At 36.5% G+C, this 25306-nt stretch overlaps 1 protein-coding gene across 2 annotated transcripts in view; it reads left to right on the top strand.

The window, feature by feature from the left end:
- LOC128026834 (AF4/FMR2 family member 2) overlaps window positions 1-24095 on the top strand; it is a 188778-nt gene extending 164683 nt beyond the window's left edge. For both annotated transcript variants that reach the window (XM_052614069.1, XM_052614068.1), the window contains exons 11-21: window positions 330-1380; window positions 3182-3293; window positions 5080-5338; window positions 6182-6318; window positions 6519-6582; window positions 8403-8539; window positions 8744-8815; window positions 12430-12523; window positions 12782-12831; window positions 14995-15212; window positions 18505-24095. In XM_052614069.1, the coding sequence (XP_052470029.1) occupies window positions 330-1380; window positions 3182-3293; window positions 5080-5338; window positions 6182-6318; window positions 6519-6582; window positions 8403-8539; window positions 8744-8815; window positions 12430-12523; window positions 12782-12831; window positions 14995-15212; window positions 18505-18626 (2316 nt within the window). In that variant the 3' untranslated portion in view covers window positions 18627-24095. The remainder of the gene's footprint in view (window positions 1-329; window positions 1381-3181; window positions 3294-5079; window positions 5339-6181; window positions 6319-6518; window positions 6583-8402; window positions 8540-8743; window positions 8816-12429; window positions 12524-12781; window positions 12832-14994; window positions 15213-18504) is intronic.
- The last annotated feature ends 1211 nt before the right edge of the window (window positions 24096-25306 follow it).

Genomic DNA, 25306 nt, shown 5'->3' with positions numbered 1-25306 from the left:
GAATTTTATGACTTCCTCTCTTAATGGCCTTTCCATCATGGTGCCAGTTCGTTGGTCTGCGAAAGACATATGACAGAATCATCAGGCCTCTCATGAATCAACACCGAAGACAGATGAAATCTGTATCAATATGCATCATTAGAAATTTGGTTTTCCGTGTTATTTTACACATGCATTCATTTACATTGTATAGACCTCCATGCACTTGATGCATGTAATACATTCAAGACTGGAACCATTGTGCAGATGATGAAATAATTTGTTGAGACAGTGTAGTCAATATTCCTAAAACTGTGATGCCATAAATTTGTTTTGTCTTTTTCCACCAGCCTGAACCACCATCAACAAACAAGTGGCAACTAGATAAGTGGCTAAACAAAGTTAATCCTCACAATAAAGCACTAATTAACACCCAGTCAGACAGTCATGGGCTTAACAGCTCTCAACCCAATGAAAGTCAATCCTCAGAGAACCAGAGCTCCAGCAAGAGCAAGCCCAGCACAACACTGGCACCAGCAGACCCCAAGGAGAGGACTTTGCTCAGTCCTATACGAGAGAAAGCCAAACCCAAGACTGGTCAGAAGGCTCCAGACAGCAAAAGCACCAAGGTGAAATCACCAGCCTCAGTGGAGCTAGCTCCCCCGAGGAGAAGCACTGGAAAGAAGCAGCCCAAAAAGGTGGAGCGATCTTCCAGTAGTGAGGAGCACAACTGGCCAAGACCAGGAAACTCAAGTTCTACGCCGAAAGAGAAAGAGCCCCCACCTTTAGAGCCGCCAAAACCTAGAGGCAAGGGCCCTGCGGTCAAGACGGCTCCACGAAAAGAACCTCGGACCACCACAACAAACACTGCACCAACGAATATCACACCAGTTCTGGATAAAAAGAAGCACAGAGGACCCAACAAGATCATCCCCAAGTCTAAGGAGTTCATCGAGACAGAGTCTTCATCATCCGAGTGTCATTCGGAGCCTGAAGAGCTCACCAAGGTTCAGCTTCCCTGTCCTGGTCTCAACACCCTAAGCCTAAAATCCAAGGATTGCAACAGCAATATCCTGAATGTTAGTAGCCTTACCAGCACAAGCAGCACCTCTATTCCTGATCCAGGTGCCTCGGATCTCCTTGAAGAGCCCCTCTTTTCTCCCATCCCCATTGTACAAAATGAACTTTTGTCCCCACTTAGAGACTTTGAGGACATCAAGTCCCTTTGGGTTAAGATTGAACTCAGCTTCCTGTCACGGATCCCAGGGCAAGATGCCCCGGAGCCTCCCACAACCAAGGCCGAGTGTCGGGAGGTCAGTGTCAAGCACAGACGACAACAGTCTCCTGCCTCCATCCCTGCAGAAAAGAACCCTAGTAAATCCAAGAGGAAACACAAGGCAAGTGTTCATTGTTCTCACTCTCATTTCATGCTCTATAATTATAAAATCAAGGACTGCAATAGCAAAATAATCATGTAATTATTATTTTAAGCAAGTAGTCATTTAGCAGGTCCTTTTAATGACATCCATTTGTCCATGGAACAATTTATCTGGAGTGCCTTGTTGAAGGATACAACCTTGATAACTGAAGGATCACCCCTTGCTGTGTATGAATCGTACAATTAATTGGCAACCCAGGTATTTAACGACCAAACCTTTTTATTGTTTTTATAATTTACAGTAGTACAACATTGCATCCAATGTCATAATTCAATCATAGACCAGGGGCAGTTGTGGCCTAATGGTTAGAGAATTGGACTTGTAGCCCGAAGGTTGTGGGTTCAAGTCTCAGGTCTGGGGGAGTCCTCTATTTAAGTCCACTTACAATGTGAACATCAAACACTTAGCACTGAGGTCACTTGCAGCTGGTTCCCTCTCCTTTTTTTTCTTTCTTTTTTTCATTAAACTGAACTGGGTTTGGTTTGTATAAAGTTTACTATATGTGAAAACACCCTCAGTCATCAGCCCAGACCTTTAACCGGATTATCAGACCTCAATATGCACTGGCTGTCAAAAATAACACTCTAATATTTCACTGGACCACCTTTAGCTTTGATTATATAGTGCAGTCATAGTTGCATTGTTTTGACAACATGATGCAACATCACAACATATATTTCCATCAAGAGTTGCATTCATTTTTTGCATAGATTCTGTATTGACATTAGGAGAGCTGAACCATTCTGTAAAGTCGGCTCCAGCACATCCTAAAGACTGTCAATGTGCTTTCTTGCTTTGCAAAAATGTTCTCTATTGGGCAAACCCCATTTTGGCCACCTGAGCGAAAACCTTCTTTATACCAGACCTGTACAGCGCACACACAAAAAAGTGTGTAACTTTTAACTTGAATGTGCTATTTCTAATTTATTTTACCCTTAATGAAACTAATGATACTCATTTTAGATTACCTGAGAATTTTTTTTTTACAGTGCTTTTACTTACCATGAATTTCTGTTAAAAATCATTTTAAAAAAGTCTCGTAGAGCAGTTAAATTCTTTGTAATAATATATTAATATAATATAATATAATAGAGTTTGCACATTGCTACACCTGAGTGTGACTGTAAAAATCTCAGAGTTTTGTTACCGTTCTGAGCCCGCCATCCACATTTTCCACAACTTAATCAAGCCAGTCTTCATTAAAGCATAATGATGTTTTATTTCACATGTCATTACATTTGCGTTGGCTCTGGCGTTGAGTTATTTCACCCACAACCATTAGTATGTACCAAAAGTATTTGATTTCTACAGCGACTCATTTGGCGTACATCATTCTCTTTCTATGAAACCTGTTAACCGCATGCACCAACTCTATTGCAATTACTTCAAATTGACTAGAACTTACTCAAATGGCTTTCCCAACCTGTTTTTGCTTTTTACCTGTACGTGGCATGTTATTTCTTCTGTACAGTCATTACTTACGTTGCATAAGCTTAAAGAGAACATTGTCTGTCAGTGGGTTAAGGTCAGGACTCAATTCATAAATAAAAATGATTTCTCATGCTCCCTGAATCACTCTTTCACAATTTGAGAAGCTTGGCATTGTCATCCTGGAATATGGACATGGGTATGTCTTCCTTAATATGATTGTTTGGGAAAGAAAAAGTCTAAATGTAGATGTTTCAACTCGGCCTACATCCTGCCAAGCTAAATAACGTTCAATTCTGGATGGTGGAAATTAACTTCCATCTCTCTGCAGTCAGAGCACTGTGACGTGATGAGTGGAGGCAAGAAGCTTCGTATGGACAAAGACGCACTGCTGCTTCCTCCGTGTATCTCTCCCGTACATAACCACAAGGTCTCCAGCACAAAAGAGTGAGTATTCAGTACTGACTCATGGCTTGTTGCCTACATAATCAAATGCAAGTCTTAGGAGCTTTACTAGTGACTAGCCATTTTGATTTATTTTATTTTTTTATTTCAATGCATTCAGTGTATTCTTGTTGGACTGTGTTCAACCTTTTATTGTTTATTTCTGCTGAAAACCTCCATATAAAGAGTCCACAATGTTTCACTTTTCTTTAAAATATGCTGCCAGGGTCCCCTTATGTTTTTGCCACACACACTTTTTGCCTACTCAGCTTCGTAGCTTACTCGGTGTTATGTCCTCTGAAAGAATGCTGGGATATGTAGAAGGAGTAGCAGGTCACCCTATCGAGCCACCCCTGCTTTGTCCCACTGCATTACAGTAATTTAACACTGACACCAGCCCAACGACTACCGCTAATTTTAGATATTCAATTAGTGTCAGGCCAGGCTAGAGCCCATCGAAGACATCCGCGTGACAGGGGTTATGTGCTTGTCCTGTCCGCCTGAGTGGCCACTGCACTGCGAAACGACTAACGGCACTGAATCTTCATGATATGATCAGCAGCGCTACGTGAAATTATTAGCCACCGCCAACGTCTATTACTGGAAGTGTTTAGCACCCCAGGCTATTTACTGTTGTCACCTGCTCAGTGTGTTTTAAATCAGCTCATTCAGCGCATTCACCCTTTTAATTGAATTAGAAAAGTAAAGAAGGCTTTTTATTTCGTGTTGTTAACTGATGAGACTCATGTTTTATAGCGTATTTTCAACCTAATAAGCCATGGCAAAAATATGCTGCTGTCTAGGACATTCTGTCTCAGTGGAGCTTCTTTATTTAGCGCTAAGGCTAAGTTTAAACATGTGAGCACTTACGTAAATGAATTTTGCCGAGTTTATATCAGAGCACATGCAGGTGCCACCACCTCCACACTCATCTGTATATTGTGTCTCTCCTGTATTGTTCTAGAAAAAGGAAACAAAAGGAACAAAAGCATTTGAGCTCAAATGACCCTACTGCCATGAAGGGTAAAAAGAGAGAGAGAGAGAGCAGAATATATTATCAGATAAAAAAAAATAAATAAAAAAAACTGTGTAAAATAATATGTGTCAGTAGCTCCTTCCAGAAGCGGTACTCTTTAATTAGGGTTCAGTTTTGTGCTGAGATGAGATGCAAAATTTGAAGTTGAGTTGAGAGCGTTTCTCTCAGACAGTCACTATAGATTCTGAAGTGCCCAGGAAACATGTTTACGTTTATATATTACTAATATGCTATCTTATGTCATATATTAGTAATATAAATTTTTTCTTTTCATTTTTTCATCTGATCATTTGAATGTGATCCTTTTTTTTACTTGTTTTGTGAGTGTGCTTTATATTAAGGAAAGTCCTTTTTTCAGTCTAATAGTCTAAAATCATTAATGAAGTTGTTCAAGCTACAGCTTTCCGTGCAATTTCTTTCCACTGCTCGCTAAAATTAGGTCTTAATCTGCATTTACACAGCAAGGCCTAAAGCACAGATCTAATATTTTGACACATACAAAATGTATAGTCCCATCAGTTTACATTCACTTAAGGCACTGTATATCTAACTGTGACACCAAGACACACTTTTTCCCCCAGTATCCATCTGTAGTGTTTAAAACACAGCTAAATTTGACTCTGTATGTCTTTGTTTTAAGACATATTGTAAATACCACAAATGTATTTGGTCGCACTTAGTCTTGAAGTGTCATGCAGGTGCACAGAGAGAAACCTTTGACATGTTTTCTATTTTTTATTTTTTTTTGTCAAGTTCATTGAAGAAGCAGCCTCGCAAGCGGGTGGATAAGCTGTTACCGCCTCTACTGTCGCCGCTGTCCGATGAGCCAGTGGGCCGCCCACGGAGGAGCAGTGAATGCAGCTCCATCAGTCAGGAGGGAAACTCCTCCACTGTCCCAAACACCCTCCCCTCCACCCGCACAATACCTACCTCCACCTCTTCATCATCGTCCTCATCACACAAACACCGCAAAGGAGCGAACAAATCCTTCTGCCATTCCAAGACCAGCACTGTAAGTCACACACAGATGGATGGATGGATGGATGGATGGATGGATGGATGGATGGATGGATGAATGCATGGATGGGTGGATGGATGGATGGAAGAAAGAATGGATGGAAGGATGGAGGAAAGGATGGATGGATGGATGGATTGATGAATGCATGGATGAATGGATGGATGGATGGATGGATGGATGGATGGGTGGATGGAGGAATGCATGCATGGATGGAAGAATGGATGGATGGATGGATGGATGGAGGAATGGATGGATGCATGGATGGATGGATGAATGGAGGAATGGAGGAATGCATGCATGGATGGAAGAAAGAATGGATGGAAGGATGGAGGAAAGGATGGATGGATGGATTGATGAATGCATGGATGGATAGATGAATGGATGGATGGATGCATGGAAGAATGGAAGAATGGATGGATGGATGGATGGATGGATGAATGGAAGAAAGAATGGACGGATGGATGGATGGATGGATGGATGGATGAATGAATGATGGATGGATGGAGTAATGCATACATGGATGGAAGAATAGATGGATGGAAGAAAAAAATGGATGGATGGATAGATAGATGTGTTTAGTTTTTTCCCTCGCTTGAGGTCTTCACCACATTTCCTGTGGGTTTTTTTTTTTTTTTTTACTAATTTCCTTCTTGGAAAGGTTTCAAAATAGCCTTGAAGGCAAGAGAATGGCTCCCATGTGCCAATTGTCCAAAATCAATCTAACTAAATGATCCTAAAAATGAAAACACTGAGCAGATGCATACAGACTGAGAGTGCATGGATCCGTTATGTTTTATTCAAGAGGCTTATTATTTTAATGTTCTCTTGCTTTTCCAGGAGGAAGACAGTCACAGCAAGCCGTCCAGTGGTTTTCACGGCAATGGTCAGTCAGAGCCAGACCTCTGGTCAAACCCTTCAACCCTGTCCGTGGAGCACATGGAGCCCAGGAGACCTAAACTCACATTTAATAACACGTATGTAAAAGCCATGTGATTACTGTGGGTAATGACTGATGTGTGTGCTTGTGTACAGAAGACTGATCATGTAGTAATACATGTCTTGAATTGTCTTTCAGTCGCGTAGCAGCTCTACATATTTCAGGTTCATATTAATGCACACAATGGGATGTTTGTGAAAAACAAACCGATCTTGATCACACTTTATATCATTACAGTGTTCACAATGCAGATTACTACATGCAGGAAGCCAAGAAGTTGAAACATAAGGCAGATGCTTTGGTAAGTCTATTCATAACACTTCTATGTGCCAGGACAACACAATAATTGTTATAGATTCAAGGTATATTTTAGTGTCTTAGGTATAATTTGTTTTATTTAATCAAGTCTAGAAAGGAAATCATATTAATAACTTTTTAAAGCAGAAACTATTTTATTACTATGTTATAAACTACAGAAAAACATTATAGCTCATAAATTGATCTGATCATTAGTGGTATTCTGACTTTTGATTGCAGAATTTAGTTTCCATGATTATCGGAAACTTGGAAAAAGTAGTAGTTAAGTTTAGGGTATTGGGAAGGATTATGGATGTCATGCATTATATGTACTTTATAAGCACTAATAAACAGCCAATATGTTAATAATAGACATGCTAATAAGCAACTACTTATTAGTGTGAATTGGACCTTATACTAAAGTGTTACCAATAATAATAATAAAGTAGTAGTAGTAGTAGTAGTAGCAGTAGTGTTGTTGATGTTAAAATATAATAATAATAATACTAATTTAAATATACAAGGAAAATTTAAGAGAAATTCTATAGCAAATATAGGTTATTCTAGCTTTGTTCTGCTAAAATTGGTCTCTATCAATGTGATCTATATAAGGCATTTTAAAAGTAATATGGTTGGGTGATAAAATCTTGGTAGTTCATTGATCAGAAGGTGTGGGAACCTTAAATTTGATATCTTGGCACCTGAGCACTGTGGGTATCAGTGAAATCTTTTTTTCTGGAACTCTAGAGGAGGCATTTGTGAAATGATGAAATCTTTTGCACAGGAGAAAATCTCCCAAGCCAGAGACTCCATTTAGTTCTCATGCAATCTCAGTGAAGCCTAGGAGAAACAGTGATATTAGTGCGATCTTTTGCGATTTTTCTTACCAACTGGAAGTTAGTACTCAGCAAGAGTAGATGAAAAATCCCTGTCACACTGCTCTCCGCCACAGAGAGCCATTAGCAAGCTGAGGAAAAAGCTCTCTCGCCAGACCTTTTATAATTGAAGACTTTCCAATCTAGGCGAGCGAAAGCTTTTGTGTCTGCCCTTAGCATCCATAAAGCAGGAGCTTTGTTAGAGATTTACAAAACAGACCCCCAGACCCTCAATAATTGGATCCAGGCAATTATCTCTGGAGACATTGTCCATTATCGCAAGTTACATCCTCTCGGTCATAAATCGCTATGACGATGTATAGGCCTAGTCATGAATTCAAAGTAAAGGAAATTGATTGCCAGCGTTACATGAGCGTAGTGGCAGGCCTGTAATAATTCCCGGGCGTCCGTGCGCCGCGTATTAAAGGGCTCACTTGAAAACAAATGGACTCGGCTCCTGAGGTGCCAGCAGAGGCAAGTGGTCAGTAAATCTATTTTACGCTCCTATGGAGATGAGATATGCTCTCATTGTTTGTGTTCGTCTGTGCCAGACGTAATGTTTAGTGCTATCGATTCGTTTGTGTTTGACAAACGAGACATGAGAGTTAAAGTTAGCCTTTAGCAACCTGTATAAGTCAGGATGAACAACATAATCCCTAAATGTAGCCAAAAGCACGTCATACCACTTTACCACACAAAATAAACTGTTCTGATTCATAAACTTGTCATGAAGTTGGAAATATATGGCATAAATCTTCACATTGCCTCACTCTTGGATTATATCTTCTGACTTGCGTTGCCTCGTAAAATAATTACTTCAGCCTAATGGCTTTATTACCTCCTCTGATGATATCTGTTTTTCAGTATGACTTTACGAGCTTCGAAAATGACCTCAGGCGTTTTTATTCGCGGAATTCTCTCAAAGTTTAACGCCAATTTTGCTTCACAGATGGACAAGTTCGGCAAAGCTGTAAATTATGCCGACGGAGCACTCTCGTTCATCGAATGCGGGAACGCCATGGAACGAGACCCATTGGAGGCAAAGTCACCATACACAATGTATTCAGAAACCGTAGAGCTCATCAGGTTAGTGCCCTCTTCATACATCGAAAATAAAAGATGATTGTCATGTTTTATTGACATCAGAGGCAATTTAAAATAGATGGTCCTTAAAGTTGATCAGTGTATTCTTAGATGCTATGCTAATTGAAATATGGTGTTGAAGAGAATTGTCAAAAGCTTCAATAGTTTTATCATATTTGTGTAACTCTTGTACTTTTCTCATTTAAGGTACGCAATGAGATTAAAGAACTTCACAAATCATTCTGCCACAATAGCTGAGAAGAAGCTCGCTGTACTGTGGTAAGCTGGCATTCATGTCTCTAAGTTCTCCATATTTAATTATATAAAACGTTAAAATGTTTTTTTTTTTTTTTTTTAAATCAACTAATTTTGTTATACATGCAAAGAAAGACACATTAAATGGAACATTTATGTAAAAACATTTAACATTTTCAATCATGATAACTGCAATAGTTTGTAAAAAAATATTATTAATGTAAATGAAGATGTACAAAGGTTTGGTATTGGTGGACTAGATCTGCTATACGCTGCTGCTGCTGGAGCTGTGGCTACTGCTGTTGCAGAGCAAGTATGATTTGCTTCTGCAAAAGAACATAATTAAAGACATGCTGCTGCAAGAAAGAGAGAGGTAGTCCCCAATGTAAGCAAATCTAGGCAGGTGGTGCTGGGGAGGTGGTGGGCTAAAGAGAGAGCTTTAATAGCACGCAGTGACTTTGCACAGGTTTGTAAGAGACAATGTTATATAGAGAAACAAGTAATTAATGGTTGAAGCCGATTGGTTGGAAACATTACAATTGAATGAACCAATCAGGATGCGAATAGAGTTTCATGGCTGAACTATTTATTTCTATTGAAAAATTACTTAAACAAAAATCGTGGTTTCCACAAAAAAATAGTATGCAGGTGTTCAGTACTGATAATAATCAGAAATTACCACTTTTTCAAATATTACCTTTTATGCAGTGTGTCATGAATGCTGTATGTGAACATAAAGTTATTGTCTGTCAAAAAAATAAAAGAGTTTTAGGAGACTCATAAAACAATATTAGCAACCTTAAAATGGCATAATAGGGGCACTTTAAATAAATGCAGACTTGGTGAGCATAAGGGTCTTCTAAAAAAAAAAAAAAAAAATTAACTTCAATCATTTGAACTGTATTGTACTTTATAAGTACTCTGTATTGCAGTAAGTTGCAATAATACTGCACTCAGATAGAACACTCAAAAAGCATCTTCCTCATCCTCTCTGGAGTCTGGTTGGCTAGTTTACAGTTTTAAGAAATCAGAGTGTGCATTTTTACCAGTTTGTCAGAAAATAAAGTTTTGTTTACAAGGCTTCTGAAATTAACAATTTTGAGGAAGAACTACTTGCTTGATTTTACAAAGTTGCAAGACTCACAGAATCGAACATGAGCAAGTAAACATTGTGTCCTTCAGAATAATTCTACATTCTAATTTTTTTATGCAGTTGTGCAGGTTATATCAGATAACCCATCCTAAATGTCACAGAAAAGATGAATCATGCTTCTTTAAAAGTCACTTTAAATGTTGGTTAGATGAACCCTTCCTGACTAAGGGTACGTTTCACTACAGTGATGCACTAAAAACAGAAAAGTTGTTCCTTTCAGTTTTTAAGACAATGTTGTAAAAACCGACCCTCACACTGTATTATTCATGCCAGGTCAGTATTTGGCATTGTCTGTTTGTAAAGAAACACTATGCACCTGTGCACATGCCTATCAACTGAACACATAATATGCATGACATCACAGTTCTCACAAATTTGCATTTTTGGAGTTTACACAAAGAGAAAACTTTATCATTTTCAAAAACTTGAACTTTGAAACTTGTTAACAATTTATTTTATTTTTTTTCGGGTTTGCAAACTGCTGTTGTCATGTAAAATAATAGGAAAAACGCATAAAAAGTTGTGTAAGAGCAACAAGTATCCAGAATGATCCACAGTATGGACTTCATTCCAGTAGTCTGGTGACATCGAATTAGTCCAATACCTGTTTGATGAAAAACAACTTTATTCTAAGTGTCATATGAATCCTTGAGTCACACCCAACATACATGGAGGTTAAAATGTGAAGTTCATTGATAACCCAACCGATGTAGTTGTTATGAAGACGTGGCGTCCGCTTTAGGGCCTTCTCCAACGTCGTTCCCCACGTACCATCAAAAGCTAAATCCAGTGCTTTGCACTAGCATCCAGTTAAATCTCCTCTCAGCCATCGCTCACTGACAATCATCCGTACCTGGAAGGAAGCTTTAAAACACTGCTAAAGCGCTTAATCAGCTTAGAGTGGATCATTATTCCTGTATTTCATTAAGCTATTAGAGGATAATGAAAGATTTCCACATGGTGACGGCAGAAACATATACTCGCCCAGATAAAAGCCGCCCGTGCTCTGCCTGCCTGTCACGCCGCGGCAGCTTGTTTATTTTGAATCTCAAGGTTAGTTTTGCGCTTATAGCGGGATGAAAGTCATCAGCGCAGATTGGAATTCAGCTGCCAGTCACTCTTGTTTGGTAATGAAAGCCATCTAGCAGCCGAAAGGGATTTTTAAAGGCTGCTGCGTTTATGATTTATAAACCTGGGTCGAGGACATAATAGTGTTCGGCGATATTATATGCATTTAAGAGAGCTATAAAACCATGTTTACTCTCGGGCTTCAGATTTTAGGCTAAAATAACCTGTAGACTTTGACTTGTTACATTGGGAAACGTTACATGCACAATAAAGACGTATCGGCAAGATGCCATAAAAGCCTCTGACCTGCTTTAGGAGGGACAGACACCTTGTTTATATATTGATGGGACTCCAGTAGTCCGGATGCGTGTGAAATGTGAGAAAGCTAGTTTTGGTTTCATGGGGCTGTGCATATGTCCCAAGCATCTGGTGTCTCGCAAGCATACTGTTGAAAGGACGTCCACCCCATGATACTGGCTGCTTTTCCCTCAGTGCTCATATTGAAGCACACTGCTGGTTATCATAATACTGTTGTTGTTGTTGTTTCAACAAGATACACTTAATGTTCTTGCAGATACTTTTGGCCCTGTGATTTAGAAATCAATTCTTAATACACTTTTTTGACCTATTTCCACTTAGAAACTTGTTTGTTCAGTTGATGCTCATTTAGAAGTAATATGAAAACTTAAGTTGCCATCACTAACTTATATGATCTGATATCATTTTACACTGTAGTATTTTATGCATCCTAATTGCGCTTAATTAAATAATATTTTAACAAATTTAGCTAAAAAAATTTAAAGTTGTTTAGGCTTTATTTTTATATTATCTATTTATTTTCTTCCCATTTCTTCACGTTCTTTAAGTTGTTCATTAACACTTTGCATTCCAAGTACACTAATTTATAATAAAAGTACACCAAGCACCAAGTACACTAGAAAAAAACTTGATTATACGCAACATTATCGGTCATAATGGAAATGATGACACAATTGCGGGACAGTCATAATTTGTGTACAGAAGAATATAAATAATTTTATTAAGTAAATACTGAAATAGTTTGTCATTCTTTTTGATTATAATGGATTTGAAAATGCAGTGAAATTTATGATTGAAAATTTAAGATAACGTTTACACATGAAGGCATTTAAAAACAAAAAACAAACATAATAATAAAAATAATAATAATGGCATGATAAATAGTTTTAGTTTGATTAAAATTCAGTTTAAATGTAGCTTTGATACAACTAAAAGTTAGTGTCAATGAAAATCAATCACTTGGGCATGAAAAAGCAAAAACACCCAAACATTGCCTTGATGATGCTATATTAATAGTCCTAACAGCATCTTTCAATACTCCATGAATACATTTAGAAGGATCTTAACAGAGCACTAATGAATATTTTCTCTTTTTCAGCAATCGTTGCTTGTCACTTTTGTACTTGCGAATGTTCAAGCTGAAGAAAGATCATGCGATGAAGTATTCCCGCTCACTAATGGAGTATTTTAAGGTACAACCTTGCCTCTGTGTCTTTGTTTATTGCAATTAAGAAACAGCGCTAGAAATCTTCATATTTGTTTGAATAGCTTGTTCTCATAAATTCTGCATGCCATTATTAAATCAATTTATTCATCAATTCCAAGCATACTTGTCAAACTGTTAGCTAATTATGATTAATAACGTTTGCATGAGACCTAGCATGTTTGCATCTGGTGATTATGTGCTGCATTGAAAAATGCTCTCAACATAGGTTTTCTTGCTCCCTCAGAATTCTGCAAAAAGTTCCCAAGCACCTTCGCCGTGGGGAGCCAATGGAAAGTACGTGCATTTTCCTCTCTTTTGTGCTTTTGTGTTTCTGCCAGCTTGTGAAAAGATTCCATCTTGCTTGAGAACAGCTTTCCTGAATCTTCTTCCCGCTGCCAAGCTGGAAAAATATATATATATTGTGAGATATGAAACCTCAGTCATGGCTACTTGACATCAGTGAAAGGACATGAAGAGATGAACTCTGGGAAAGCAGCATCGCTTCTATGTCAGCACCATGGCAACCGAGTACCAATGGGGTGAGGCAGTGCGAGAGGCGCTGTGTTTGACTTTGTGTGTGTGTCTGATCCAGCCTCTAGCTGGACACTACCCAGACCCGCTGTTTGGTTGCCAACCTGGCTGTCAAAAGCAATTAGCTTCACCGGCTCGGCCCCTGCAGCCACTACATTAGCAATAAAGAACCAGCCGTACCTGCTGTAGCTCTGATCAACACATCCATCCTCAACCTCCTCCTCATCCTTTACCATCATGAATCTTTTTCAGTTTTCTTTTCACCTTGGAGGGAGTTTATTTATTTTAGCAAAGCCCTGAAACCCTCTTCGAATAGGCCCAGCTGTTGACAGGGTGCATAATTTAGCCGGCAGAGACTTGAGCGTGTTTCCATTTATCAGTGGATTACAGGCCACTGAACCAGACTGTTTGGGTGCAGCACAAAAGACACCAATGAATATGTGTGCCGATAGTTGTCTGGAGACAGTTTCTGAAGGTTACTGTTGATGATGCACTGAGATACTGATTAAAGGGTTGTTGGGTGAACATAAGGAATCTCATGGCTGATGGTAGTGGTGTTAGCTTGTAGAAAAGAAGAGCACTTAATTTGCCTGAATAGGCACTTATAGTGTACAGTACTTCAAATCTTAAATGTTTTTTAAAAAAAAAAACATACTTGCAGATAAAATAATATTAATGAAATAAAAGGCCACTTAGGAGAGTACAATTTTCTTGACTATTTTTCTAAACCTAAAGTGCACTATGAAAAACATTTTTTTAAAGATTTACTTTAACAATTTCTCCATCAGTGTCCCACTGGCACTCTATTTCTTTTTCTAGTCTTCACAAAACACATCTCGTTGGAATGGTCTGAATCTTGAGGTTCCATATTTTGCTGGTTTATATCATGATATAAATAATATTGTGGCAGAAATTTAAGTTTGTGACAGGTAAATGCATTTTTTTTTTATTCTTTGGAGTTTCTGGTTGCTATTTTTGATATAGGGTCTAAAAGAAATCTCACAGAAACCTACATTTGTGTAATATCAACTTCAAATTTGGAACATAAATTATTTAGACACATAGCTTTGATTTTATAGCAATCTTAGATTCCAAACTATTTTGTAGTTTTTATACATAAAGTACAGTATGTTACTTAAAGTACACTATAAATAATTAGATAAAATCTTCTTTTTTTGTGCGATAAAGTATATATATATATTTTTTTTTATTATTGAAATGTAATAAATTGCAGAGGCATTATAATTAATATGCCCTTTCAAATAAATGACATTCAAAGTTGAATAGAAAATACATTCATTTTACCATAAATGCTTAACAGTATTTTTAACTAAATTAAAAGACATTAGAATTATGAAAATAATGCTAAACCAAACCCTAATCCTAACTCTAACCCTGTATTAAGTACATGTAGTTAATTAGTAATACTCAGTACTTAAATATATATTTACAATGTAACAAGAACATCTTAAAATAAAGTGTAACTACATTTTCATTTAATTGTAAATAACGTATAATTAAATGTATGATAACATTAAGTTTGCACTTACTGTAATTATATACTTTTTAAAGTGTATTATTTCAGTAATAAATACCCGTTTATCAAGTATGCTAAAGAGTACTTATTTTACACATGGGTAGGCATTGCAGCCAATAAACATATGATTTATGTAAAGCTGGTTTGCACAGGATATTGAGCTAATGACATTTCACTGTGGGCAGGGCTTCTGAGCATAACATAAAATAAACAGAAACCAAGCAACAAACAAAATTTCTTTACATGTTCTGTTCGCATCTTAAATTTGTTAGACAGGATCACGCAAGATCAATTTTAAGGGTATGAAAAATGCTATGTTAGTTTGATATGATACAGTGGATCGGATTACCAAAATTCTCATTGGTCAGTATTCATCTTTCTCCCATCAGGAGCACAGGTACCCCGTCTCCCATGTCCCTGAGTTCATCTCCTGTCAGTTCGGTCAGCAGCGGCGCTGGAGTGATGGGCTCTTCCTCGGCTTCTGGAAGTGTGGCCATTCCCCAACGCATCCACCACATGGCAGCAAGTCATGTCAACATCACCAACAACATCCTGCGCAGCTATGAACACTGGGAAACTGCTGACAAGCTGGCCCAGGAAAGTCAAGGTAGGGTGGTTTTAGAGTTCTTTTTCTGTTTTTATTGTTCAGTAGACATGCTTTTTTTCTTTAGACTGCAAGTAGAAAGTATTGCTGAGCCATAAATATGTATATATATTTACAGTGATTTTGCTAGTGATATCAAGCAACACTTATTTAAAATTCCATTTGGCCATGAAGTTTCCTAAAGACTGTCCATTTCAATGAATTGATTAAAAGCTCGTTTTCAATACAAAACAGTCATATATATATATATATATATATATATATATATATATATATATATATATATATATATATATATATATATAAATATATATATATATATAAATATATATTTTTTTTTTTACCCTTTCTAATCTTGACAAAACACATAATGTTGGAAAGGTCTGAGTCTCAAGGTTCCATATTTGACGGTTATTTTGTGATAGAAGGAGATTGTGACAGAAATGTATACAATTGTGACAGGAAAGAGCATTTAAAGGGGTCATATGGCATTGCTAAAAAATAACTTATCATATATAAAATAATTATTTTGTGTATTTGGTGTAATGAAATGTTTTTATGAAGTTTAGGGTTTAAAAAACATCATCATTGTTTCTCCTCTATGCCTCGCCTTTCTGAAACGTGTCGATTTTTACAAAGCTCGTTGTTCTGAAAAGTGAGGTAAGCTCTGATTGGCCAACTAGCCATTGAGTTTGGCCGAATACCTTATGCTTGTGATGAAAATGTTATGCACTTTTATAAAGAATATCTCTTTGGGTTTGAGACTTCAGTCTTTGCAAATGTAGGGAACTCATTTATGCACGAACAGCTTATAACACTCCAAAGAGAAAGGAAAACTTGAAATCGCATCATATGCAATTAAAAAATTCAGTTTGAGTGTCACCCCGTGGCAATTAAAAAAAAATATTGTAATAATCTCACAGGAAGCTAAATCTTTGTTATATCAACTTCAAATTTGGAACAGTAATTTATTTATATCTTTATATATGTCTTTGACATTTTAGCAATTTTAGAGTTCAAAATATTCATTTTATTTACAGTAAACTTAGAGTACATTTTACATAAATAAGTTTTAATATTTTTATTTGAATTTGTATTTTGTATTTATTATTATTTTTTGTAATGAAGGACACACCAATTAATTTTCATATTGTTGGTGTTTATAAATGAAAACGATTCATTTTCATTCTTAATTTTCTTTAAGTGACATTTCTTTGGTAGACATGCCAGATCATTGGATTATTCTTTTTCGTTTTTTTTTCCTTTGCTTTATTTTCTTCTAGCAAATTTGGAGTGAAAATTGTTTCCACAACACATTTTCTAGTGAGAAGTTCTTTTTAAGCTATTCTAGAGAATACTGAGAGCTCTCATGATACAAACCTATTGTCAAAGGTTTGTATCATTTTTAGCACACATCTGTGTTTGAGTGGTAAAATCAGTTCTTCGCCTACCACTTTTCCGGGCTTTTATATCTTGCATCATGAAACAATCATTGAAGGAAAGAATTAGTTTTTACCATATTCTCCCAAAATCTCTCTCTTGCAGCTAAATCTCATTTGTCTTCACTGTCAGAGTTATATAAGAAATTCACCTCTTACACTTGCAGCGTTATCAGTGACTCAACGTTTGATACGGCCCACCAGAGAACTGAAAAAGCCACCATGTTAATTGCATTTTAGATCTGATGTGGCTTGTCATTTCCTCTCTTTCTCTCTCTGTGTTCTCTGGAGGAGACTAATTAAAACACTCTGAGAGACTGTGTGTTGTACGAGGTCTCCCCCGCCTCCGAAATCAGCCGTAATAAACTCTCTCTCAACTTCCCCTCCTCAGTGTCTTTCCTAGAAATGAATGCAGTTAAAGGCTGGTGGTCAGAATGATAGCAGGGTTGGCTAATTATGACAGTATCAGCTGTGATGCAGGTCCTCAGGCAGACAGGGACGTTGATGACTCTGTAGTCTGTTGTTGTCATCTGTTTGTTAATTACTGCAGTCATTAGTAGGTGGCAGTGATGTCATCAGATAACTCCGTTATCTTCCTGCTTAACTTAAGAAGATTGACTCTGATGTCTTTCTTTGGTTTTCAGTGCCTCCCAAAAAAATGTAAATAATACTAATAATAATTTAACTTAAGATGAGTTGGTATTTTTATTTATTTAATAATTTGTCTGTTAATTATTATAATAATTATTATATTGTTATTTCATCTTTATTTTAGAATTATCAATCATACCTTCACACGAAATTTAATTTAAAAAAAAGATAAATTCTTAAGAATCTCAATTTCTTGTAAGAATGTTCCAAAGTGTAATTCTTTAAGAAAGAAAGAAAGAAAAATAGAAGAATTTCTTAAATATTTTCTCAAGAACCTTTTGCTGGAGTCTCACTAATCAATTCAATAAAAAAAACGCATTGAAAACCCTCTTTCTGCACTACAGTACATACAAATTTCCTTAATAATCATTATAATAATCATATAGCCTCTCTCAAGCTGTGTTGATTCAGTTGCAACTTTCTTGTGACTGCTTTATCTAGATTGAATGCATAGATTTTAGAAAGGGAACAGAAGTGATTTAAAACCTTAAAAATACACAAATACAGTCATTGTATTTTTATTTTATTTTTTAATTAAAGTTATATTAAGATTTAACTTTAAATTAAAAAAAGTTACACTTTTCATGTTCAGTAAGTAATCTTTGTTATAAGTAAATATGTAGGTTTGATTAATTTGGCCAATCATGATATGAGTCAAATAAATTGAATTAAATACTATTCATTTCAATGGTGTCAATTCTACATGAGGGTAATTCTCAGAGTATAATTTATGTTCTTATTTTACAGATGATATATTCAAATAAAATTTCTCATTCGCACTGAACATTTATTTCATTATTTGTAATAAGCAAAAAGGGAAAATTCAGTAAGACCATGGTAATGACATGATAACATTCAAAACCTCACAAATTAATTAATTTAGAGCTCTCTAAAAAAAAACAATCACTGGCAAAACGTGTTTATTTTTTCAATAAAATTCATGATTTGTATTTTATCGAAAATTTATGAAGAACTGTATCTTCTCTAAATACATGACTCATTTTTAATGCCGTCATTGGACCCATTTTTGGGTCAAGATGTTGTAGTTAGCCTGCCACCAAGTTGCATCTGCTTTATTGTTGGTTATTGCTGTCAATGGCACATAAAAAATGGTATTCAATGTCAAAAAGGTTAGCAAAAAAAATAATAATAACTGTTCCTTCCATGTTGACTATTGCACTGTGTGTCTGTCTCTGTTCTGACAGAGTTCTTTCTGGAGCTGGACTCAGTAATGGAACCGTTGACGCAGCACAGCAGCATGACAGAACTGGTGCGCTACATACGCCAAGGACTGCACTGGCTTCGGCTGGAAGCCCATTTATTATAGTGCTGGCTCTTCCACTGTGCTCTTCCTTTCTCTGTCTTTCTCTGTCTCACTCTCTTTCCCACCGTTCATCACTACCTCCACCATCTTTGCCATCTACAGCCCTACAGAACCCTGAGGGAAGTCGGCAGTTAACCACTAGCGAGCCTCAGAACTGTGAGTTATTCCCTGGAGGGTGCCATGTCCTCGGTCCAGCTTGATTCCTGTAAGAGTGCGTCAAGAAAAACTGGGGATGCCGTAGAAGGACGGAGCACTGCTGCATCCCATCACAGCACTACGGGAGGCCAAATTTATGCATCTGTTACAAGAACAGGATCTGTGATGGTAGCAGTGGGCAAGTTAACAATGTTGTTGAACAAAAATCCAACTAGGAACCACTGTGATGTAGGCCAGGTGAATCTAATTCACTTTGTATGGTATGGATGAGCCAGAAACACACTTCACGCAAGTACGCAAAGACATGCATGAATGCGTAATAAATTAAAATTCAAATGAAATCTTTAACAAAACTAGATGATCATCAAACTGTTACTTCACTACAACAATAGTTAAACCATAAGAAAAGTTTCCAGTCCTTGTGCTGGACTGGACGTGTTTGGTTTACTCTAATAGCTGCTATATCGCCCCCGATGGCATCGCTGAGAATACACACACTGGCGGTTGAACTATGAATTGCACAGCTTGAAATCCAACTCGCGACAAATGAAATCCAACTCATGTAGCTGATGTTCACGTACTTGCGTTGAGTATTTTTTAGGCCTTACCACTGCGATACACTGAGATAATGTTCCTGTAGCTCAAGCGGTAGAGCATTGCGTTAACAAGTGCAAGGTTGTGGGTTCGATTCCCAGGGAACACATGATAGGTAAAAACTGTTAGCCTGAATGCACTGTAAGTCGCTTTGGATAAAAGCGTCTGCTAAATGCATAAAACTACACAGGAATTAGAGTGCAGATAAACGAGCTGTTAACAATGCATTCATCTCAAATGCATATCTGGAGATTCACACGTATCCGTTTGAAATAGTGCTTATCTGTCAAGGCTTTTGTGATGACAGTAAGGGATGGGTACGGTAGTCATCAATTCTCTCCAACGTCACCATCTTTCTGTTTTACTGTGGCACCATGACAGCTGGCGTCAGTGCGAGCAGTGTGAAAGACTCCTTGGCTTCGCTCCAAAGCTGCGTTCTCTGAGACAGGCTTCACGTCTTGTGTTCACAGCGTCAGAGGCTGATGGGAGATTTCCCTTATACATATGCACATATGACAGATTGAAATCTTCTGAAGGAGTTATCAGAGAATCTTTAAGATTTCTTTCCAATATGTACCATAATGACTGTGTTGTACATGACAGCTACTTTAACTGTTCAGTGTTTGTTCGATCTTGCATGTTAATGCAGAGAGGTAGAGGTAGGACTGAGAGACATCAGCGTATTTCACAAGCACTAGGAAGAATCATTGGGTTTTGTCCAGTTTTTTTCGGTTGATTCCAGCATCTTTAAGGCTGGCTTGATAACATTTCACATTAAGTTGTTATCTATAGAGTTTATTAATGCTTGTACTTCAACATTACATTTTTCTATCTCCAGAGACACTTCCAAACAAGCTAGGTCGGAATTTGGGGCCTAAACAATTGCATCATGTGATCAAATCACAAACCTTTTTTAATCAAATTATAACTTTCCATGCATAAACTCTCCGGAGGAATTTAATGTCAAATATGATGTGAAATTGTTGATAACCTATCAGTGAGATACAAACTGTTTCTTCTTGCTGTTCTGTTCATAAATGTGTGTGTTTGTGTGTGTGTGTGTGTGTGTGTGTGTGTGTGTGTGGAGCAGATTTTCATTGGCAGGGTGTTCATTGTATTGTAAAGCTTCATATATCTGTCAGTTTATCACTTGAATGTCAGAATGTGAGCGAGAGATGGGATGTATGTGTGAAACAGACATTTCACTAAGATTATTCAAAGTGCCTGCGTATCCAATGGAAATTTATTAGAGTCTATATTTAAGGATGACAATGGATCTGAATGATTTTCCATACCATATTGGTATATCCGATTTTTCTGTTTTCATAACATGATTATTTATTTATTATCTTTGTAAAAACGGCGGTTGTGAAACCTGTTTTGCGCTTTAATGTTCAAGTACATTTCAAATTTTCATTTTCTGCTCTGATGATGATAGAAAATGACTTAAAAGTGAATGACGTCTAAGTGCATTTGAATTCTTTTATGTATTGTACAGCTAAATACACAGCATACACATTTCTCATTACCTCCTTCATGGATGTTTCCTGGGCAACTTTCACATAATATAGTAAGAAATGCTTACTGTCCAATAATGGTTTGTAGTGCAATACTAAATGTAGCACACAAATAGCAATACGTCAGGATGAAGTATACAAAACATCTTACAACAAAATTAATTAGAGCGCAAAAGTAAGTCAGAGCAAGTTTTTTTTTTTTTTTTTAAAGACTTTATTCACTTCATGGACTTCCTTTGATGCGAGGCAAAAGTATCATTATGCAAATAGTGAAATGTTCCTTCCCAATATTACCAGCTGTTTTCTTACTTCTATAAAGTGGCTTTCTAAAATGTGTATGGTTTCTGGTGCATCTGTTGCTGTGTTTGTTTGAGTTATGCCAGTCTGGCAAAGAAATCTGTGGCCCTCTGGCATTTCATCAAAAACCAGCAGCACTGACTCACTCTAGAAGTGAAGTAAACAACCTGCTCTGCCTATTAGATGCACCTCTAATGCCCCCAGTTTGTCTTGCAATGAAAAACAACAGTTGTATTCATTCTTGGACTTTTTACTCACTTTATATCCTCTTCCTGATTTTGGAATCAAGCAAGTGGAGAAATCAATTTGGCCCAATACTGCGTTAAAACCTGTTAACATTTTTTTTTTTTTTTTTTTTTTTTGATTTATTACATTGTTACAAATTAGTTACTACACTGTAATAAGGCAAAATCCCAAAGATGTAATTATTAATTATTAATAGTAGGGAACATTACCAATATGGCAGTTTACACAGAATTCACTTCTTATTTGAAAGTTTAAACTACATTAATATAAATATCTTTTTTAGTTTTTTGCATAAAAAGCCGGATGTTTAATTGAGAATCAGTGTTAAATATTTAATTTAAATAAGGGGCATTGAACAAATACTGACCAAACCAGGACAAATAAATATTTATTGTAATCATGTATTCTAGGATATATACTAAAAGTAAAAATGTTTTGGATTTACACCATTTTATGATGAATAATGGTCGGAATATCTATACATAGTTTTGTTGCAATCAGAAATCACATTCGTAGAGCCTAAATCATCAAGGATGTCCATAAAAGTGCCACAAAAATCATGTTTTATCTCAATACTGGGACACATAACATGCTTTTGCGAGGGATTATATCTATATGATGTTTCTCATACTGACTTTGGTAATGTGTAATTCAAATTAATTTAGGACCTCATGGTGTCATACTAATTTTAAAACAAACATTTGAAACTGTCTGAGAAACATATTGATTATATCAGTTAATAAGGGCCACAAACTCAGCTATGTGTTGCAGAAACATACTTTGATTTCATCATGTAGCGTTTCCATTTGCTGCCGAACCATTCATACCTCTGCTTTAACAAAGCTTGAAGGTGTTTGCTTTTTAAATAATCACAATGTATTAGCAATTACCCGGCGTCGTTCTGGGGTAGCATAAGGTCGCTTTGATTCTTTGTGCTTCTGAATGAGCTCTACAATGACGAAAAAGCCTATCAGGAAGAACAATCTCCAATTAAAGCAGGCTCAGCTGGAGGCTTTCTATTTGCTCTGCAAATTAAACATGTAAATAGCTCTTTTGTTACCGTAAAACACCACATCATGTTGTCAGTTAAAGATCTTCCATTTCCCACGCTGATTAACAGGCGGCATGTACCATGATACATTTAAAGGACTGACATTGGCGCTTATAAACAAAATGCATAAAAAAATCTTGATTTGTATTAAACTTGAGTGCTTCTCTGATTAAAACGTATGAGTATTTTGCTATAACATAAGTTTAATGATTCCATTTATTGCCTACAAACCATAAAAATGTCATTGTATTTAAATGAACGTGTTACCAAGTCAGTTTCTAACTTCATCAGAGATTTCGTTTTAAAATACCTTGTTGCAAATGCCTTGTTACTAATGTAAACTGTAGAGAATCAAAGAACAGTTATTTACAGTCTTGTTTGAACTTTCTCTGTACAGTATTAGGTTGTGCACCATGATTTGTCTTTTTGAGATTGTAATCACATCAAGGTGTTGCATTTGACCCTAAAACACATCCACAGCTTTGAATCTATGAAGATATGCAACATCTCTCATTGCTTCCATGTCATTTGAGTCTGCCTTTCTGCTACGTTCTACATTTTCAGTTAAATCACCAACTGGAGAATCTTATTGTTGGATTTTTTAACCAGAGTGTACAAATGGGTAACACTACAATGGGTTTAATACAGAAGAAAGGTATTTACACAACAAGGCAATATTTACTTAAAGTGGATCGTTGGAAGCCATTGAAATAACCAAATGAAAGGCAATGTATTTGAGTATATTGGTGGCATAGTATGTTTGAAAAGATGTATATACCAGAGCTTGTTGGGGTCACTACTGGCAAAATCTAAAACTGAAATTGGTGCAATGTCCCAAAGAGCAGTTAATCTCGATTTAGCCTTATGGGAAATGATAGCATTTCCTTTCTTTGTGGTTTCAGAAATGCAGCCATCATACTGTTATTTAAGGAAAGTTTCAAGGTTTCATTTTGATAAAATATGCAAACTGATTTATGTGAAGAAAAAAAAAACTTAACGACAAAGAAAACAAGTTTCTTACGAGTTTTAATGCAGCATGACTTTCTACAAGTTACTGTCAAAATCAAGGTTGCGTTTAATTAATACTCGATTTCCAAGACGTCAGTATTGTTATATGTTGTAGACATATTTAAACCTGTGAGAAAGCAGTTCTGTGAAACTTGCGCTTTATAGAAATGCCTCAATGCTACCTATTGCCTAAAAGGATTGTTGGTTTGACGTCATGAAAAGCGGGATTTCTACTTCAAGTAAAGAGCCTTTATCTTACAAAGGTACTGGCTGTTGGCGAAGTTGTACACATTACTTGCAATGACAGAAGATTTCAATGTTCTGGCATGCTGTAGTATTTAGGTTTTGTTTTGTTTGTTTGTTTGTTTTTTTGTACAGAGCAGGTAACCTGCAGTGCTTTGAATTTATACATTGTATAGTTGTACGAATTCATTTTAATATGCGTTATGTATCAAAAACCTTCCTGCCTGGTTAGCTTTGTATTTTTGATGTGTTGCACAAGTCCAGCGTTTGTTTTTTGTTTGTTTTTTTCTTCTTCTTTTTTTTTTGGCTATTGTATGTTTATTTTATAATAAAACTGTCAAACGTTATGAACAAAACTAAGATGTAGTTATGTTGTTTTTAAATGTTTAATGTCTGTAAAAAAAAATGATGAATAAAAATGGTATGAGCCAAATTTAAAAAGATTATAAAAAATAAAGTTTGGGTTTTCCATCTCTTACATGGTCATATATGTCACAGAAACCTACTTCAACCTCTGAATAAACACGACATAAGCAAACCATCACTGTAAGAGGAAGGAACGCATGACTCGTAATGGGAGATGAATTGCGTGGAAATGAATTTTAAATGGTGAGAACTTTTATCTGGGCATCTTTTACTGTCTGAGACATAAAATACTATTGGATATGACAATCGACCACATTAACCTTAAAGCACCACAGTAAATAGAAATATGTTTCCAAGGACATACCCAGTGAACTGAAAAATAGGCCAAGATGCAGTGGCTATGCTGGTGTTCGCTAAATGTAGGAGGAGAACATTTGAATTGATTGCATGCATTTCCCTCATCAATTAAGTTCCAGTCTTCATATATACTTGACATATTTTCATTTAAATCAGACTGTGGTTACTGGGCCTCATAACAGCATTCTGCTTGAATATAATGTTCTCTTATTTATTCATCACTAGGAAAATTTGCAATGCTCAGACATGTCTCATTAATTTATGAGCTTCTTTGTGTGTGGGGAAGTGCTGCAATTCTTTAATTTAAGCCATAAAATAATATACCTTTAATGTAATAATGTGCTTGATAAAATGCACCTTTCTCTCATGGGTTCCTCCCATTAGAAAATGCTCCAAATCGTGTGTCAGAAAGACTTTTATTTACTTAATATGAGCTTTTCATTTCTTCCTGGCAATGAGCCACCTCCTTGACAAGATGAATTTCCATGATGCTGTTCACAATCAAGGTAATTTTTCAGACACTATGGCTACCTGTCTTCAGGTTACAGGTGCAAATTCATAAGTAAGAGTTTTAGTTGTGAAAGTTGTAATAGTTACTTAACGACAAAGTACTCAAAAGTAGCATTTGCGAATTAATTATTGCGTCATTAAAAATCAAGTTGATACTCACACTTTGTATTGTGTAAATGGCAGATGATACTCTGTAGCATGAAAAACAAATTTGTATTCTAATTGTGAATAGGTTAAATTGTTAGTTCACCCAATTTGCTAAATTATGTCATTAATAACTTACCCTCATGTTGTTCCAAACCCGTAAGACCTCCGTTTACTTTTGGAACACAGTTTAA

Source organism: Carassius gibelio, chromosome A14 (assembly GCF_023724105.1).
Source record: "Carassius gibelio isolate Cgi1373 ecotype wild population from Czech Republic chromosome A14, carGib1.2-hapl.c, whole genome shotgun sequence".
In the NCBI taxonomy this organism is placed as follows: Eukaryota; Metazoa; Chordata; class Actinopteri; order Cypriniformes; family Cyprinidae; genus Carassius; species Carassius gibelio.
The sequence above is the reverse complement of the archived record's forward strand: the minus strand, read 5'-3'. Positions and strand labels throughout refer to the sequence as shown.